At 37.8% G+C, this 19,329-nt stretch overlaps 1 protein-coding gene across 1 annotated transcript in view; it reads left to right on the top strand.

The window, feature by feature from the left end:
* The window catches only part of LOC131051528 (GCN5-related N-acetyltransferase 10, chloroplastic), a 33,964-nt gene extending 17,908 nt beyond the window's left edge, over positions 1–16,056 (top strand). The window contains exons 3-4 of the mRNA XM_057986097.2: positions 15,289–15,474; positions 15,549–16,056. Coding sequence (XP_057842080.2) covers positions 15,289–15,474; positions 15,549–15,777 — 415 coding nt within the window. The 3' untranslated portion in view covers positions 15,778–16,056. The remainder of the gene's footprint in view (positions 1–15,288; positions 15,475–15,548) is intronic.
* Positions 16,057–19,329: the final 3,273 nt, after the last annotated feature.

Genomic DNA, 19,329 nt, shown 5'->3' with positions numbered 1-19,329 from the left:
CACAAGGGTAGTGAACAAGAGCAAAGCAAGCCAATACTTAAAATTGCAAAACCAAAATGATTATGATTAGCACAAAATAATGCCTTGCCAAGCAAATAGAGGTTGATAGCAGCGAGCAAGTCTATAATTTAGTAAGGACAAGGTGGGTCAATACTAATTTGAAACATCCTGATTGGTGAGATGATACTTTGGGAGATGAAATCTCGTTAAAAAGAAGATTGTCATGTCCCCTTTTCAGAGCTAAAGATTTAATAATATTAATTTAAGCTGGGCTGTAATGTCCCCTATTTGAATCACCTTATATTTTTCCCACAAGAGATTAGATTATCACGGTTCAGGTCTGATCTGACTGCGTAATGAGAACTCCTGCTATGCTTCCATGTCCTCATCAAATGAAACTTTCTCCCCTTATATCTTCCAAAGTGAGGGAGGGTCACACCTCTTCATCATGTCTGCCCTTTGTAATGGTCACAACCTTTCACAATCACCACTCTTCAAAAGAGTCACAACCCTTCATCATTTATGCCCGTTGACAGAGTCACAACCTTCCATAATTATGCTTTTTGAAAGAGACAACCTTTCATAATTACCACCCTTTTGAAAGGGTCACAACCCTTCATCATTTTATACCCTTTGAAAGAGTCACAACCTTTCATAATTTCTGCCCTCCTTTGGAACAGTCACTTCCTTATTTACTTCCCATTCCTTCTTCCATTGATTCCTCCTTGATTCACATGCTCCATTCGTTCTTCTCTTCCTCCCTCACAAATGAGGTTCTCTTCTCCCTTTTATATCTCATGTTTGAGGGAGTCACAACTTTTCATTTCATGTCTTTTGACCATTCATTAACTTAATCTAATTTTAATTATATTCTTTTATATTTTTATTCTTTTGTATTTTAATTTTATTATTAAATCCTATTTCAAAGTAGGGACATTACAGTCCGCCCTGCCCAAGATTTCTTGTCCTCAAGCAATGATCATAGAGTGTTCTGACGATTCTCAATATGAAATGGCTTTGGAAACACACATGGAATAAACTTATTGAAAACACATAAGCCCAAGCACCTTGTAAATGCACAGGTATGCTGTTTATATCAATCTGATCTGCTGCCTATACTCATATATATATATATGAAAATCCTTTCTATTCCATCAGGTTTGATTCTCTGGTTATTGATTTAATGTTTCCTCTTCTTTTCCTTTTATGCCTGCTTGATTATTGATTGCAGATTTGTATTTGTGTTCTGATCTCTTTGATAATGTTCATCATTCTTCCAAATTTTCTTATAATTTTGATTTAGGTCTGCTCCTAAATCTGCTTTTAATGCTTCAGATATTTTGTTCTATTCCATGGATCTTTTCTTCTCAAATGCAAACTTCTCCCTTTTATATCCTCCAATGTGAGGGAGAGTCGCACCTCTTCATAATGGTCACAACCTCTTACAATTACCACCCTTCGAAAGGGTCACAACACTCCATCATTGCTGCCCCTTTGAAAGAGTTACTTACTTATCTTCTTCCCATTAATGCTTGCTTGATTCCTTTGCTCCCTTCTTTCTTCCTACATCCCTTTTCTCCCCAAATGAATCTCTTCTCTCCCTTTTATATCTCATGTTTTAGGGAGTCACAACTTTTCATTTCATGCCTTTTGACCATTCATTAAACTTAACTAAATTTTAATTATATGATTTTTTTTTTTTAATATTTTTTTTTCTTATTATTATTATTATTATTTATGAATAAATCCTATTTCAACAAGGGGACATTACATGGGCCTGCCAATTTATATTTAAGGGGCAACTTAATAATAATATTATAATTAATTTAAAAAATTGTTTTTAAACACTTAATTATAAAAAGTATTTTTGAATACTTGGGTGGGCAATATAATCCAAGGGCCCGGTTTTGGGGAGGTTTAAAAAGGTGGTGCTCGACTTCATTTGTCATTTTCACTTTGGAGCATTCATGTTCAATTTCACAACCAAGGATGAAAACCATTGGCTATTTGGAGGTCTTGGAGGATGAAATCAAACCCCAATTGCATCTAGGGCATCTCAATGCGGGGTTTGCATTGTAGCTGAATTGGGTGATCTCACTCAAGTTTTAGATTTGCTGGTTGTTTGGGAGTTTCCTGTGTGGGCAAATGTGATTTGCAAGGAATTCAGAGATTGTTTCAGACATCTTTGTTGTTGTTTCCTTATTGGTTAGATAAGAAGCTCACTGAAGTATTTGTTGTTGTTTATGTGAAGTGCCATCAGTGGTTATTTTAGAGTTGTCTATCACTGGCTTTGCAGCTGCATTGAGCCATTATCCAAATGGCAACATCCTTACACATCATAAGGGGTGATCGCAGCTGTTAAAGGGAGTTTGTTGGAATTAGATCTCACTAGGGAGTGGTGATTGGTCATTGCAGTTGCCTACACTACATTTTCCCTATGGAGAGTCTGGGAATTAAAAAATCTGTAATGTCCTCTCTTTCTTAGTGATCCTTCAGGAGTGAAGATTCACCTGTTATCCATCTCTGCAGGTGAAGTTCATTGGGTAGGTGATGATTTGGATGGCAGAAGGATTCATTGCTTAGCCTTTGGGTGGGGGGCGGGGCATGTAGGGAATACTATATTCATACTTTATATTATTTAAATATAAAGTTACTTTATGTGGAAAGGAAAAGCAACTTTATAAAAGTGCATTATATAAAGTTAATTATTTAATTGATTGGACCCCACCTTGCACGCCCCCCTAGGAAATAAGTTAAATAATTTTTAAAAGATGTTCATTAAGCATGAAGAGGAGACCCTCAAGCTGGGCGTAGCTTATGAGGGGAATATTCTATTTGGTTCCAAGCATCTATCTCCCAAAAGTGGCGTCTAGGGTTAGAGGAGGTTAAAGGAAACACATGGGCATTCATTTTGACATATTGTGATTCATTTTTTACAACTTTCTATCTTTGCAGCACTCTGCAACAGCAGGTACAGCAATGTGAAATCAGAATTGAGAACGAAAACTCTCGATTTTGTCGAGGTTGGACAATACCCCAGCCATTTACAGCACTTCGGCACCAAGAAAAGACATATTTCTGATCATTGGAGGATCGAATCTTGAGGAATTTTGCTACAGTCAGCAAGCACAGAATATTTAAGGTAGATCTGGGCAGTTTTGAGGCCCAACATTGCAATTTGGAGGATATATATTGCCAGCTGTACTATTCCAAGGCCAGCCGTACCATTCATGCTTGGCCTGTGAAGTCAATAAATAAATCAGAGGGTTTTAGGATCAGAATTTGTTTGCGAATTCATTGTTGGGAGATAATAAAGACAAATCAGGGGTTCATTCAGAGAATTCATAGCATACTTGGACTACATCAGCATTTCATTGGGGAAAATTGGTTAATTCTGGAGGCTTCTCCTGGCTAGAATCAGAATATAGTACCTGATCTACTATTTCTTCATTCAATTGTTTTTGGTAATTATATACTAGGAGAATAAAACACCATGGAGCAATTTACAGCACTTGGAGGCTCTTCTATTGTTCTGTGCACCACCTCCAGCATCAAAATAAGCTCATCCAGGCTAGCGTAGGACACCTGGTAGGCCAATTTTGGCTCTAGTTGTCTTAAATAATTATTTACTTGAATTTGTAATTTGCTGGTAATAAAATCAGAATTCTGAGAATTCATTTTAGTCAATTGTTCTTTAATGTATTGCATTCAATTCGCAATTTCCCATTGGCATAATCAAGCAAAACCCCAAAAAACTGAAAAAGATAAAAAATTCACCTAAAGACCAAAAAGCAAATTCGCTGGTCAAAGACTTGAGAGCAAACCAAAATCATCAGATTTGGCCGAATTCCTAGTTGGCATATTACAAAATCATCTTCCTGCTGTTAGGGGTGTGCTGCATTGATTCATTGATCCATCACAACACTCTATTGGCATCACTAAGGGGATCACAGCTGTTAATTTGTCATGCCCCATCCTGACATCCCATAAACAACAGAACTGAACATGATATTGTCTTACGAAGTAAGACTTCACAATTTCATAAATCAAACACAATCGGGCTTATCCCATGAAGTCGGGCTTGTTTGACAATACACAGCATCACAGCATCAGCCTAAAGGATCCGATCTCTTCTATAATGCAGCGATCATAATCATTATAATTGATTAGTTAATAGAGGTGCGTTTACATTCATAACAACTGATTAGTTCACATGGATTAACAAAGGCGCAGCAGTCAACCATGAAAGGGCGCCTCCCTCACAATCATTGCAACCTGTGGAAAGGGTCATGACTCTCCAATGTCTAGTGAAGGATATAAGGGACCACATTAGTGCCCAGATGAGATCATCGAAGAACAGCAGAACCTCTCATGCAGCAGGCGGATCTGTGTAATAATATATTAAATTATATCAGTTATATGCAGATCTGAATTTTTGAATTTAGCATGCATTTAATGATATGATTTTCTGCTTACAATAATTGATCATATGGGGGTAAGGAAAGGAATGCAAGGAGGGGGAATGGCTGTGTATACCTCACTAGGTACACCACCTCATGGAGATGGTTAAGGACCGCATGAGGCCAAGGGGGGCAGGGTTTCTGCTCTTGGGCCTAGGGTGGAGGGTCATTTTAAGGGCACCCTATTGCAGTCTCCCCCACAAACCCTATATTGATCAATTGTTGAGGGACACTAGAGGGGATCCTCAATCATAAGAGGAGAGAAGGATGGCATGATAGAGGGGAATGGTGTACAGGCCTCACTAGGTACACCACCTCATGGGAATGGATAAGGACCATATGAGGCCAAGGGGGACGGAGTTTCCACCCTTGGGCCTAGGGTAGGGGATATTTAGGGCATCTTATCATGTCTCCTATCTCAATGGTTGAACTCCCACATAATCGTTTAGATTTGTTGTGTTATAAATATATATTCTCCTAACCCTAGAAATGGATGTATCTCATGAATTATACCTACATTATTATCTAACTTGGTTGCAGGTTTCCAAAACAGACCTGTCTTATTCTTGGGTGAGAATTATGTCTCTAACTGTATTACATTCTATGTCTTATTTGAATTTGTGAATTTAGGGTAAAATATTAAGTGATCCAGAAAAGGGACATTACATAATTCACCTGATTACTACCAGTCATTACCATTGATAAGGGATTATGGCCACAGCTGTTTGCCAGCGTAAATTGTGACATTTGGAGCTTACAAAGTTGAGTATATATGAGAACTTGTTGAGCCTTCAATATCTTACTACTTTGATTGGCATTGGGCATTGCCTAGGCAGACTACAGGGTTGAAGTGATTGGAATTAGGGTAAGTGCTAATTGCTGTAGAGCTCCTTCACATTGTTGGGTTTAAATCACAGCCAAGGTTCATGGGACATTGGATGCTGATTGTAGACCTATCACAAGCTGCCACACTATCACTGAGATATACTTTTTGGCCTGGCCCTGGTGAAGGCTGCCATTTCAGCATAATGATATTCTTGGATTGTCATAAATGCTGATTCATTAAATTCTAGATCGGGATATTGCAAAGATGATGAATGGATGCAACAAAAGGGCAATTCCTCACATCCAAAACCAATTCAATTTAACCCTCTAGAATTTGATATACTTGAAAATCCAAAACTCACTCTTATTCCTAAGAAAACATTACAATGATTACATGATGAAGAATGGCAACAATATTATGATCAATTAAGAAATTTAGAAAATGATATGGAGATTAAAAGCTTGTCACAATTGGAAGTAGTGATGGAAATTTATGATATAGGCGAGGAGGGGAATAAATTGAATTAACATACAAAAAGTTGAAACCCCTTGATACAAGGATGTAGTTCTAGATGTTATTAAAGTAGGGATTGAATCCACACTGCCTGCCCATATAACAAATGAGTGAGCCACGATAGAAAACTATTGAGGAATTTGTTTTGTTATGAAATTAAAAAATTAAAATCATAGTGGAAGTAATATAGTATGAACATAAGGATGTGGCGAAATATATGGTATTGTTTGTGGCATGGCTGTGAAACTTGGATTGGCAGTTTTATCAAACATTTAAAAAAACATAAATATTTAAATTTTTTCTTAAAAAACAAATAAATTACGAAATTTATAGAACATATTATTGATTTTCATCATTTATAAATTAAAATTAGAGATACATATCATAGACCCCAATGGGGTTGAGGAGCAATGTCCCTCATGGGGGCAACGGCCCCAATAGAGTTGAGGAGACGCTCCTCATGGGGGCTTGGGGGCAACACCCCTTTTGGCGTCTAGTGGAAATGCCTCCAATGGGGTCCGGGGGTAGTGCCTTGGGTGAGCTCCCCATTTTTGGTAGAGGGTGGTGTTGTGATGTTTTCACACATCGCCCCATTGCAAATGGGGACTCCCTACTTTTTAGGTCCTCTTGGTCATTTAGTTTTGGTTCTTTGGGTCTTTTCGCGGCAGTATCGTCAATCCTCTGGGTTTGCAAGTGGTTGGGGGTCAATTTGATCAAGTTTGCAGCTCGTTTGAGTGAATTTGGCTCAAGTCTGGAGCATGTTTTGTTTGTTTTAGGGTTTTGACCTTTAGACCTGAATTTGAGGCCTTTCCTTAAGGATTTTGGAAAAACTGAGTGCTGCATTGGAATCAGGACCATTTAAGGAACCTGCACGTGAAACTTACTATTTTTAGCAATTTCTATTTTTAGTAAGTTTCTATTTTTATTAAGTGTCCCTGTGTCCCATTTTGCCCTAATCCTTACATTTTGAAACACTTTCCATTTTTGGAAAGTTTACTTTTGGCAAGTTCTTCACAGGCAGACACTAAAGATTGAGCATTCATGATCATTTCTAAATCCAGAAAATTCAAGGCAAAATGGATTAAAAATGGCTAAGTATGGACGCCCATTCTAGAAGTGGAAAGCATGAAAATCCTCTAAGATCGGTGAAAAAATCCACTTCAATTCCCAAAAATAGCATCCCAATCTGGAGACACTCAAAATTGGCTAAGTTTGGAGAGAAGCGAGTCAAATTCCTTCGTCAAGGAAAAATGGCGCCCAAGTTAGAGGTTGGGCGCCAAATTCAAGGCACCATGGAAAATCCAAAAACTCTTAAATTTCACCACTCTACCCAAATGACGCCCTAGTCAAGAGAAGAGCGCTGAAATGAAGGAGTCAAGGCAAGTTGAAAAAAGGGAAAATTCCTTCATCAAGGTGAATTAGCGCCCAAGGAGAGTGGTGGCGCCAAAATGATGGTGCCATGGAAAAACCAAAAAGTTGAAATATCCTCCACCATGGTGTTTTAGTGCCCAAAACTTGGGCAGGGCGTGAAATGGAGATAGACAAGGAGAAAATGCTCAATTTGAAAATTCCTTCACAAGCATGAATTAGCGCCCAAGTCAAGTGATGGGCGCTAAAATGAGGAGATCATGGAAAATGCTTAAAATAAAAAATCCTCCACTATGGCAATTTAACGCCCAAGTCCAAGTCAGGGTGCTGGAGAAGGTAGGTCATGGATTTCTTCCCTAAAACACAAAATTCCTTCATCAAGATGAATTAGCGCCCTAGTTAGAGGTTGGATGTTGAAACCAAAGCATCAGGGAAAAAGCATTCAAAGGTTAAATTCCTCCATCAGGGTGAAAATTCCACGCCCGAGGTTGAAACTCAAAATTCCCAAACAAGGAAAATGGAAGTCAAGGATGAAATTGAAAAGAAAATTCCTCTTGGGAAAAAAATTGAAAAATCCTTTTTCAGGCTTGAACATTCATCCAAATTTCAAAATGATGACAAATTTGGCTAAGTGAGAGAATTTTCTCTCTCCTGGACCTTGGAACTCAAATTTGAAAAAATTCCTAAAAAGTAGGAAAAGCAAAAAATCGACCAAGTGTTCAAAATTCCTTCCTTCAGGGCAGAATTCTTGGAAGAAGTGAAAATTTGACAAAGTGCTAGAAATTCCTTCCTTCAGGACAGTTCTAGGAAAGTGGAAAAATTGACTAAGTGTTGGAAATTCCTTCCTTAAGGATAGAATTCTTGGAAAAAGTAAAAAATTGACTAAGTATTGGAAATTCCTTCCTTCAGGACAGTTCTAGGAAAGTGGAAAAATTGACTAAGTGTTGGAAATTCCTTAAGGATAGAATTCTTGGAAAAAGTGCAAAATTGACTAAGTATTGGAAATTCCTTCCTTCAGGACATAGTTCTTGGAAATCATGAAAAATTGGCTAAGGCATGAAGAATTTCCTTCCTCAAGGGTAGAGTAGAATCAAGGTCAAGAATGGGCACCAAATGAAGGGTATGGAGAATTTTTCCTCCTCAAGCAAAATTTTCCTTCACCATGTGTTTTTAGCACTTAAGTTGGAGATGAAGTGTTGGACAGGGGTAAGGAAGAAATTTCTTTCCAAAGGAGATTTCCTTCACAACATGAATTCCACGCTAGGATGAATTGAAGGTGAAAAAATAAAATAAAATTATACTTCAGGGAGGGAAATTAAGGATGAACTGTACAAGAAAATTCCCCTTGGGAAATTTTTTTAAAAATCCATTTTCGGACGTAAAAAATCATCCAAAATTCAAAATGATGATAGATTTGGAATCGTGATATAATTTTCACTCTCTTGGAACCCAAAAATCAAGTTTGAAAAAGTTCCTAAAAAATAGGAGATGTTGAAAATTGATGAAAAATCTTCTCCAAGGCTGGGCAAATTCAAAATCTCAAGAAAATTCTTTTCAGGAAGTCTTCTCTCTCCAGGGGTTTCTCGCAAAGTGGCAGCCAGGTCAACACATGTTGAGGTAGTGGAGCATCTTTTTGCATGCAGCCGTCACATGCAGAGATGATGGGCATTTATGGCAGCGTGAGCAGTTTTGCATGGAGGAATTTTTATTGCATGTTGGGCGAATTTAATGAAGATGGTGCATTTAATGCACAAGTGGACACCATCCATTTTGGGCATGTAGGAATTTATTGTAAATGGGAAAAGTGGGCATTCAATGAATATTCCCACCTTGTTGCATCATGTGTGGGAATCTTTTAGGGCAAATCCTAATTAGGGTTTTGCATGTAGCCAAGGCTTGAAGTCTATATAAAGGGGTGACCCCTTCATTTGTAAGGAGGGGGATTTGTATGAAATTGTTGCGATAAGTTTTTGAGATAGTAACAATGAAACATTGTTCTCTGATGGTAACATTGTTCTTTGATGGTGTCCACTTACGTTATTTTTCAAAACTTGCATGGTTTCATCTTCCTCACTTAAAGTAGAAGTAGTATAGTGCTTTGATTTCAATGGAGAATGCAATGGTGTTTGATGAATTTCCATGGTTCATACTTTTTGCATCTTGTTGATTATAAGTTGCAGTGTAAAGTTAGCCTGAGCCACCAAATTTTTGCTAAGTTCGATTGTGAATAGTCGTTTGGATTGCATCGTGTTGGGTATTCAAATGCACTTTCTCAATGTGTGAATCCTTCAACATCCTCAAAAGATTGCACCGGTTCTTGCGGAGTTGTAGTTAAATTTGGCGAAACAGAGCATGGTTTATTTGGAATTCGTCCATTAGAGCTCTATCTGTTGATATCATTGCCCTTAGGAGTAGATTTACATCCTTCTAACCCTTTTCCCTTTAAATTTCAGTTGATTCCAGTTTAGTTCATTTGAAGCAGAAGCATCGCAAAATTTCCATTTCCGATGATGAAGTTCCATGCTACAACAAAGAAGTGAAAGAATGATCCAAATGTAAGGCCCCTTGGATTACCAACATATCACATTAGGCCAACTGAGTCACGTCCGTTGCATATAGGAACCTTGGAGTCGATTGTTTGAACTTACTGCAATCTCAGCATACAATCGTACTTTGATCAAGAGAGAGTGAAGTGATTGTTAGGCAACTTTATTTTGTGTTAGGCGCTGTAATAAAAAACATGTCAACAGGTGGGGTCAAGGAGTGGAGCCCTTGCCATCAAGCCCAAATGTCTTTGAATACACACAAACCTTCATTTCATTGCTTATGCCATTTTCACAATTTTATCACTTAAGAGAGAAATTTGGTGTTTGGCACTTTGTTGTTTATAAAAATCCTTGAAAAATCATATAAAACTTTTAAGTTCCAATGTTCCATGGAGTTTCCTGATGGGGGGATAGGGAGATGGGGGGACCAAGGGCCTAAATTTGGGGATGGTGAGGGGACGACAACGGAGCAGTGGGGGGGGGGGGGTGGTGCTTATATAAAAAGAGGTCAACTGAAATCTTCAAAGCAAAATCTGCAATATAACATCTTTGTGAGTGCCCCATGAAAGGCTAGCAAGCAACCAAGTGGTGCCCTTGGTAGAGGTGGTAGTGTTATGGGGGGATGTTTGCCCCAAGTCCCCAAGTCTCGGAAACATTCCCCTATAGGGGACATGGGTTTTTTTTTTTGGGGGGGGGGGGGACGTGTCTTCGTGGAACAGTTCTTTTTGTTGGCATTGGGCCAGCGTCCCTCGCGAGGATTTGCGACATGGTTTAACAACCTCCTATGGATTCTATAAGTCTAGTGGTTGTATCGGGCATTGACAGGTCGATTTTTTGGTGCAACGACAACCCTAGCTTGTAACAAGTGGTATCAGAGCTTGGTCATAGGTTCGAATCACGCAGGCCGCAACGAGTGACACTGGGAGGGGGGTTGTTGGCAGTGGGCCAGCATCCCTCGCGGGGATTCACGACATGGTTTAACAGCCTCCTATGGATTCTATAAGTCTAGTGGTTGTATCAGGCATTGACAGGTCGATCTTTTGGTGCAACGGCAACCCTAGCTTGTAACACTTTTAACATTACATGAAAAAAACAAAAGTATACTTATTTAGGTGAGTTTTTCACAAAAACTTGCAAGTTTTTAGCAAAAGTCGCTTTGTTTGTCAAAAAATCATTGGCAAGTTGTTAGGCGAGTAACCCACTAGGGCTTTTGGCTTGTTGTTGGTTAACAAATTTGTCACTTTGGAAATATAAGAAAACAATGACTTGCCTAAGTGATGGTGACAAAACTACACAACAATTGGAGAGACCACCAATGGAATGGTAATCTTCCTCTACGTTTGAGAGGGGCAGCTCTCTTGTATGATCTAATTTGGGGTTTTTGGGATATGCTTTTGACCAAAATGTAGTAAAGGAAACTACAAAGAAATGAAAAGAGAGAAACTCCTAATGGAATACTAAGAAAACCACCTAGGTTCCTCAGGAATAAACTCAGAAGAAAAAGGAACAAAAACAAATGACATAAAGTTAACTAGTTCTGTGCCACAAATGCTGACTCATCAGATGAGCAATTATCTCTTCCTAAGATATAAATAGATAAGAAAGTGATTGCATATTGAACATATGAATAACATACAACTGTTCAGAACACAAAGTTTCTGTATAAACATAGATGCAGCCAGATATACCAAAGAAATATCAAAGGAAGATTGCAACTTGACATAAGAAAACCTGCAATCAAAGAGGGGACAAAATATACACAAAGCTCCACAATATCCCTTCAATTCTTCAATAACATAAGAGCTCAAAGTCTCCCTTCTATCTCTGTTCAAAAATCTGTGTTGGAAAGATGACTATTGTTGTCACAGACCAGCAGAAATACCGCCTCTCTTTCCCAAAGCTCTCTCAAGAGAAGCAGGAAAATGATCCCCTTTACATCGCAAAATCTTGAATTTATAGCCCAGCCCTCTTCTCGTAATTGCTTCTTGAAAAGTTACAAATGATAAAATGAATCTTTTTACATTCTCGTGCATATATAGATTAACTTGTTAAATGAGTTAAATACTATGACCATGGACTTTATTATTAAAAATTGGATCACGTTTAACAAACCAAATATAATTGTTGATTTTTCATTGTGGCGGCTGACAAATAACTCTTTTTCATTCTCTTCCTCAATGTCAAATAGATGTCTCGAATTTGGAAATGCCTTGCCGCCTTCATTTGCCAAGCCAATTTCTCCATATTTGCATATTCCAAAGTTTGTGAATGTGATCTGTCTCCTATGCAAAAAGCACATGCTATTTTATGGTTTTCAATCCAACTACGTCCAGGCATCTTATTAATTCCTCTATCTATCATCAGTCTCCTTACTTATTTGAAATTCATCACTTCTGCGATCTACATTTACTTCAAAGTTTCAGAAGCTGCTTCAACAAATCCATTATGTCTTGCATGCCGTGAGACCACATTTCATTCGGACATTTTGTGAAACTCAATATTTTCAGCAAAATTGTTTATTTACAAACTTGGAGATACGCCGAAAAGGCTTGCTTTGAGCAATCTCGATGGTAGGCTTGCTTTCAACAATCTCAATGGGTAGGGAACCTTTGGGTTTGCCAATAATTATATGTTCCGGTAGAAAATGGAGTTTGAAAACATTGCAAGCTATCGGAAACCATTATTTCAGCCATACAAGGATTTCACAAACTTAAAAACCCTAAAAATTAATGCTTTGCTCCCTTTAATAAAGTCACTTGGTTTTGGTCTGATCATTTTGGCGAATTCTCTTTGGGAGAACTCTTCTTTCGGTGAACTCTTGTTTTGGTGAACAGTACGAGACTCGCCCGAAATCGCCCAAACTCGGCGAGTCCGAGTCCGAGTCAGGCCAAACGAGTCCCAGGGGCTCGGACTCGGACTCGGCCGAGTCTGGAGAGTAAACTCGCCAGACTCGCCGAGTTGGCGATTTTGGCTCAAAATCGCCAGACTCGGCGAGTCCTGAGCCCCAGACTCGGCTACTGGCTGGGTTAATAAAATGACAAAAAAAAAAAACATTTTAAAAAGTTTTTTTTAAAAGTAATAAGTTTTTTTGGAAGTGCGAAATTTGACATTTTGATCTCTCCGTCAGGATTATTTTATGGAATATAACATTTAAGTATAAGAAAGAAGAAATTATACTTTAAGTTATATTCCATATATACTGTCAGGATGTTTGAGAGTGGTTTCGGGCCTCCAGGAGTTATATTGCAAAATCTAGTTTTTGGAGGATTCTTCAGTTTTCCAGACTTAGTCAAATTTCAGGATCAGGACATTCCAGACTTAGCCAAATTTCAGAGCATTTGAAGATCAGGATGACATTCCAGACTTTATCACTCACCAACTTGACCTAGCTTGGACCTTCAAGAATGATACTCACTCACCAAGCAAGACCCAGTTAGCAACAAGAGCAAAACCAGGCCCTAAGGAAGACTCTCAAAGAAACCCTAATTCAGACTTGTAATAAGTTTTTTTGGCCTCGCGGGGCGCTGCCCCTTGACCCCACCTTGGGGGCGCTGCCCCCAAACCCCCGTCGAAAAATATGGGGGAAACTGCGTCGATAGAAGTAGAGAAAATTTAACCTCCGAGTCTGACATTGATTGGATCGACCGGGTAGATATAGAGGTTGAGACTGTAGCCATGGCAGAGGAGGAGCGGAGAGCACGAGCACAGACAGGAGATTCAGAGGCAGATAGTGACACGGATGTTCTTGATGTTGGTGAGCATGGCATGGTGTCACGGGGAGCGGCTATGGCAGTCGAATCATCCAGGACCTACCTTAGACGCCTTCGCAGGGGGCTGGGGCCGGAGGGTGCAGGCTCCTTTGAGCCATAGACTTGTAGTTGTATTTACCTTTGGTATTTGTATGAAACATTTGATGATGATCATATGATGACATGGATTTTTTATTCCATGAGTTTTGTAATATTGTATACATTTGACAATATTTATATATCTATGTTTGTTATTTTCTTCAGCTACAATTTGCGTTTATGCTTATGTGATTGATGTATACTTGTGTATGTAATCAAATGAGCCAAGTTTGATGATGTTATTGTGTCTTTAAGGTGTATTCAATAAAGGGTGTTTGAAACAAGTTTTAAATATTTAAAAATCTCTAAATTTCTTGAGTTTTTCACTATCCCGAGTCCAGCCGAGTTTCGAGCCGAGTCTGACGCCGAGTCCCGAGTCCGAGTCCGAGTTGGCCTTGCCGAGTCCGAGCCGAGTCCGAGTCCCGTTTCTTTGGTGAACACCAATCCATATAAACGAGCCTTTTCAGTGAAAAAGAATACTTCTCAAACTACTGAATCACCAAAACTTTATTCCTTAGTCATTTTTGCAATCAATGATTTCCTTGATCGGGGTTTGCGAACTCCATATATCGCCAAAACCATGGACTGATTCTTCCCTTTCAGTGAAGGGAAAAGTTAGTGAAGATGAAGTTTTGCCGAAAGGGAAAAATGAAGACAAAACTTAGCCAACAAAAGAAAGCAAACTGCTTTTGGCCAAAAGGGAGCTTAGTGAACTTTAGGTTATGTTGAAAAGGAGTTTGCCAAAAGCCCATCTTGCCAAAAAGGGAAGCAAAAGACTTAAAACTTTTGAAAAAGACACTTGGGGGTTTAAAATGACCTAGCATGGTGGACAATAAGCGCGGAAAAGTTTAAAATAGGCCGAGTTATAAAATGAGGCCAACACTTGCAATGAGTTTTTCAACTATGGTTTGTGGAGCATCTTACATAAGAATTAAAATAAAGAATGATTTGGTCCCAAAAATTATTAGTACTACCTATAGATGTATTAGAGGACTATTTAGGATATTCCACTTTTTTACGTAAGTTCGATGGGATAGTGAAGACTTATTAGTGGTTATTCACAAATTATATACATTATATTCTACTTGAGCATTTGTGTTTATCTTTGTTCATTTTTATTGAGTTTTGCTTCCCATCCTACAGTTTTCAACTTTCAAATTACATGATACAATATTATTGTTTCCTTTTAGCAAAAAAATTGTAACACTAACATGCAATGTCATCCTCTATAATACATGTCTTCTTAGATACGTTTTCAATCCCATTGTCTTGATTCTCTTAATCTTAATTGTCTTTACTTTTGAACTAGATCGTCACATTATGAGTAGCTTTGAGCTTCTTGGTTTCCTTGGTCTATTGTTAAAAACTTCAATCAAATGTGGCAATCATTATTGATGATTCTTCTCCCCAGCAAGTCAGCTAACATTGTATACAATTGTAAGAATTTTCTTAATCAAAAAAATACTTTGACTGCCAGGCCTAAAATCTATAAGAAGAATGTTTTGTCTTGCAACAACAATACACATAAACCTGTATTGATATCTATCTGATTGTTTTAACAATTTAATTATCATAAGAATTATTATGGTAAAATACTGTTTTGTCATGAAACTTGTGGATGGAAAGGAATGCTACATCTACTGAGCATTACCTGTAGGTATTCACACCCTCTCACTAATTGCCACACCTTTTCTTGCAATAATAACATTTAGCCAAAAAATGTGCAGGTATGCTTGCTTGGTTGCTGAAACTGATTATGATACTACGGATCATGGAATGGCCAATAAAACCAAGCAGGAAATAGTTGGTGTCGTGGATGTTACAGCATATACAGATAAGGATGTCCTGTTCCATTTAGGAGGAGCAGTGGAATATCTCTATGTTAGTGGTATAGCTGTTGGAGAGAACTACAGGTAAATTACCATACTGTTTTCATGCAGTACTCACTTTGTCATGTAATCATTGGGAACAAAACTTATGTATGCAGGAGGAGAAAGGTTGCAACAGTTCTACTTAAAGCATGTGATTTTATGGCATTTCTCTGGGGTTTTGAGTATCTAGTCCTCCGAGCATATGGAGATGACGTTGCTGCAAGAACCTTGTATAGCAGGGCAGGCTACCAAGTTGTCTCGCAAGATCCACCTTGGGCAAGTACTTGGATAGGGAAAAAACAACGCGTCCTCATGGTTAAGAGGGTTTCAAATGACAAATTGTAGCGCTTATATACCATGCCAGTGTAACAATGAAGTTTGAGCACCTTAAAAAGTTAAAAAGGATAAAAGCCAATTCTCAATGTAAAAGTAAATGTATAAAATGCAGTCCAAGTTGTAAAGTTTGCCTTACCTGAAAGTTCATTTGGGCCGTCTTGTTGCTTCGAAGGTTAGTTACAGCTTTTTTCATTGAGGCCAGAGAGTTCTAGGCTTTCATTGTTGAACGCAAAACGGTGGTTGAAAACTTAAAACATCTATAATTATATGGGCATTTTTTTAAATTGATGGCATAGCCTTGAGATACATTGTCATCCATGGTGTTAGTTCTATTCTAATATCATTCCTAATTTCTTTCTAGCTCCCCATCTGCATAAATACAGAAACCCAACAAAAATACAAACACGGTTAATGTGTGTTAAATTATTTGATGTCAATCCTTAACACACATGTAATGCACTAAATGATACTTAATCCTCCGTACTGTTGAGAAGGTTGTTGTACTTAACATTACCATTGTTTTGTACCTTTGCTCTGTTCCTAAGTTCCCCTTTCGGTAGGGAGGAGAGTGGGGAAAGGAAACATTGGGCAAAAACAAAACTGTATTTGCAAAAATGAAAATGTTTAAGATTTAAAAAAAAAATACTATAGTCAAGATATATTTAACATGTTATAAATTTGATGTGATCATTGATTAGTTAAGGAATAAAACAACAGATAAAAGGAATATTTCAATTGAGTGCCTTTATTTTGTAAGTTGGAATGTAATGAGTAGACTGCTGCGAAGCCACTGTCATATGGAGCTCTGTATCTAACTACTCACTTTTATGATCATTGTTAATAAGGAACGTGTGAATCAAGCTCAAAAGCTGAGACTGGTGAATAAACCTTTCCATGTTAGGCAATTTGGTAATTTGTCTGTTTGATGCAGATTTGTTTTGAATATCATAGAACCATTAGCATCACTATTACCTAGTTTTTAAATATAGTGTAAATACAGCCATTTATTGCCACATATAACAGATGACAACTACCTTTTGGGCGGTTATATTTGCAGCAAAGACAAGTCATGTTGCCAATTATTAGAACTATTTTACATTGTTTTGCCAGTTCTAAAATAGAGGGCAAGTTGGCCTCGGATGATAAATGAATATAGGCAGTTTACAAGCCTTGATAACTTTTATTGATATATTTTAGTCAATTGTGCCAAGCTTTCCTCGGAAAGGGGAGAAGTGCCCATGGGAAATGAGATGGGGGATGTGGTGGGGACATCTTGAAGGTATCTCTTCAAGGGGGACAAATTGGGTATGTCATCAAGGCCCGTCCCCAAGGGATCTCACGTTGGTAATGCGTCCCTCCAAAAAGCTTGAAACTCACGTTTGAGCTCAGGCTCAAAATTCATGTTTATGCTTTACTTGAATGATGCTGTTGTGTTCCAATAGGTATTGACAATAGATTGACAAAATGAGATATTCATACAATTTGTCACCCGATTGTTATTGCAATTGCAATGTAGGTTTTTAGTTACTGGTCAAACTATTTTGGAATGAGAAAGCCAACAAGATGAGGTCTCATTTTCCACTAAAACTATTGAGAAGACTATGTTATAATGTAATAATTGGAGATTATTATAACTTACAACTACCTCGTGCAATTTAATATGACTTAAAATTGGTTGTTGGTTTATTGTAGTTAATTTCTATGGGCTAAATGGTCTCGAAGGAGAGATTAGTGATGATGACGATGTGAGAAGAAATAGGGTTATTTCCCAACTAGCCAAAGAGTTAGGTTTCACAAACTTGCAAATACTAAAATAACTTGGTAGACTAAAAAGAAATGAAATGTTTTCAAAAAATCATTGACAATGAGGAACAGCGCAAATTTGCAGCAGAAATCCTTATTTGGGTCAAGAAACATCAAATGTGATTTCCAGGTGTTTCTTGATACTAGGGAGAATATCAACTAATGTATAAATCCAATGATTTTTACACAATGCAACAACATTCAATTGTGGGTAAAATAATGCCTGTAAATAGCATGGATATGAAGGAGCTTGAATTAGTGCCTCGTTAATCTCCCTGTTAGGCACTAATACCAAAGAAGCATCGGAATCCAGAACATCTGGAGTATAGGATTTCTCAAGGTGACTAATCCTAACATACTGTTTAGCCAAGTTTGATATAAAGGATGCCTTACTAAATAGACAACTACAATCTTTGAGAGCATATGCCCTAGAAAAATATTTGAAGAGCAGATTATCGTGGATAAACCAATGGCATATGAAAAGCTCACATTAACATGGAGAATTTTTTGAAATCAAATAATTGCCTAGTTGAGGCCTTTGGAGCACTTAACTCTTATTTTCACGGTGCTAGAACTTCATGTTTGTGGAAGGATAATCTTATTTCTATCTGCTGATTTCTTTTTGTATGGTGAACTGGTTGCAGCTGTTCCTTCTTTGTATTGTAGTTTCGGGCAAACTTTATAGTGTTTGAAGCTGCCGCATGTTGAACAGTTGCTTGTAGACAGTTTCCTTGTATGCTGAAAACATTATTTAGACATGGCTAAGGCTGAGCTTTGTTGTCTTTGGCAGTGCCTCTTGTGTTGCATTGGTACGACTGTGTCCTCCTCTGGTTTCGGTCAAGTCTTATATTTGCAATTTTCAGCAAATTCCAATATATATGTATTAAAAAATGAAAAAAAAGGACCACCCTGAATAAGACATTTGAAGAGAACAAGAGAAACAAGGCTTGTCCGAAATTGATTACACTGTTTCTTTTTTAGGGCTTGGATCAAGCTGATTCAATCTCAGTATAAGGGGTGTGGAAAAGAGCAAACGAAGAGTTCTTGGATCCAGATTACACAACTGATTTAAATTATTTTGTTATATTTTAAAAGAGATTAATATGATGAATCTCACATTGGATTTCTTTTTGTTACCTCATTATTTTTGGGATGATACCTTCTACTGCTCCATTTTCAAAGCAGTAGGAGGTCTTTTTGACGTTGTGGACTATTTTATCCATCTTGAACGTGTAATAGCACTTGGATGCATGCCTTGTGTACGAATGGCTCAAATATAATGATGTTGTCATTCTTTATTATGGTCAAAGTTGCCAAAAGAGTTTGCAATATTAGTTGTGGTTCATCTTGCAGACACAATCTTTTAACAATTATATTGTCTGACAGATAAGGCACTAATATGGCATTTGAGGGAGAGTATTCGGCAGTTGAGCATTCTAATTTCATGTCTCTCGAAGTCTTGCATGGCAATTTCAGATAATGCCCATTTTTTTGTAGCAGCTTATTTGGAAAGTACTCTGCTTATAACTAATGTTTTAGGGCCACATCATCAAATATGATGTCACATTGGCATGCTTTTTGTTGAGCTGTCTAAACAGACTTCCAAAAAAGTTAGGCTAGCACTTATGTATTGTCATGTTTTATCAGTGTATTGATGTGGCATCACATGATTTGTTGCTTTTTAGATCTAAGAGACATATTTCATTCAATTATGAGTACTCATGATTAACACTAACAAGTCACAAAAGCTAGGGCTGT

This window comes from Cryptomeria japonica, chromosome 3 (assembly GCF_030272615.1).
Source record: "Cryptomeria japonica chromosome 3, Sugi_1.0, whole genome shotgun sequence".
NCBI classification, from domain to species: Eukaryota; Viridiplantae; Streptophyta; class Pinopsida; order Cupressales; family Cupressaceae; genus Cryptomeria; species Cryptomeria japonica.
The sequence above is the reverse complement of the archived record's forward strand: the minus strand, read 5'-3'. Positions and strand labels throughout refer to the sequence as shown.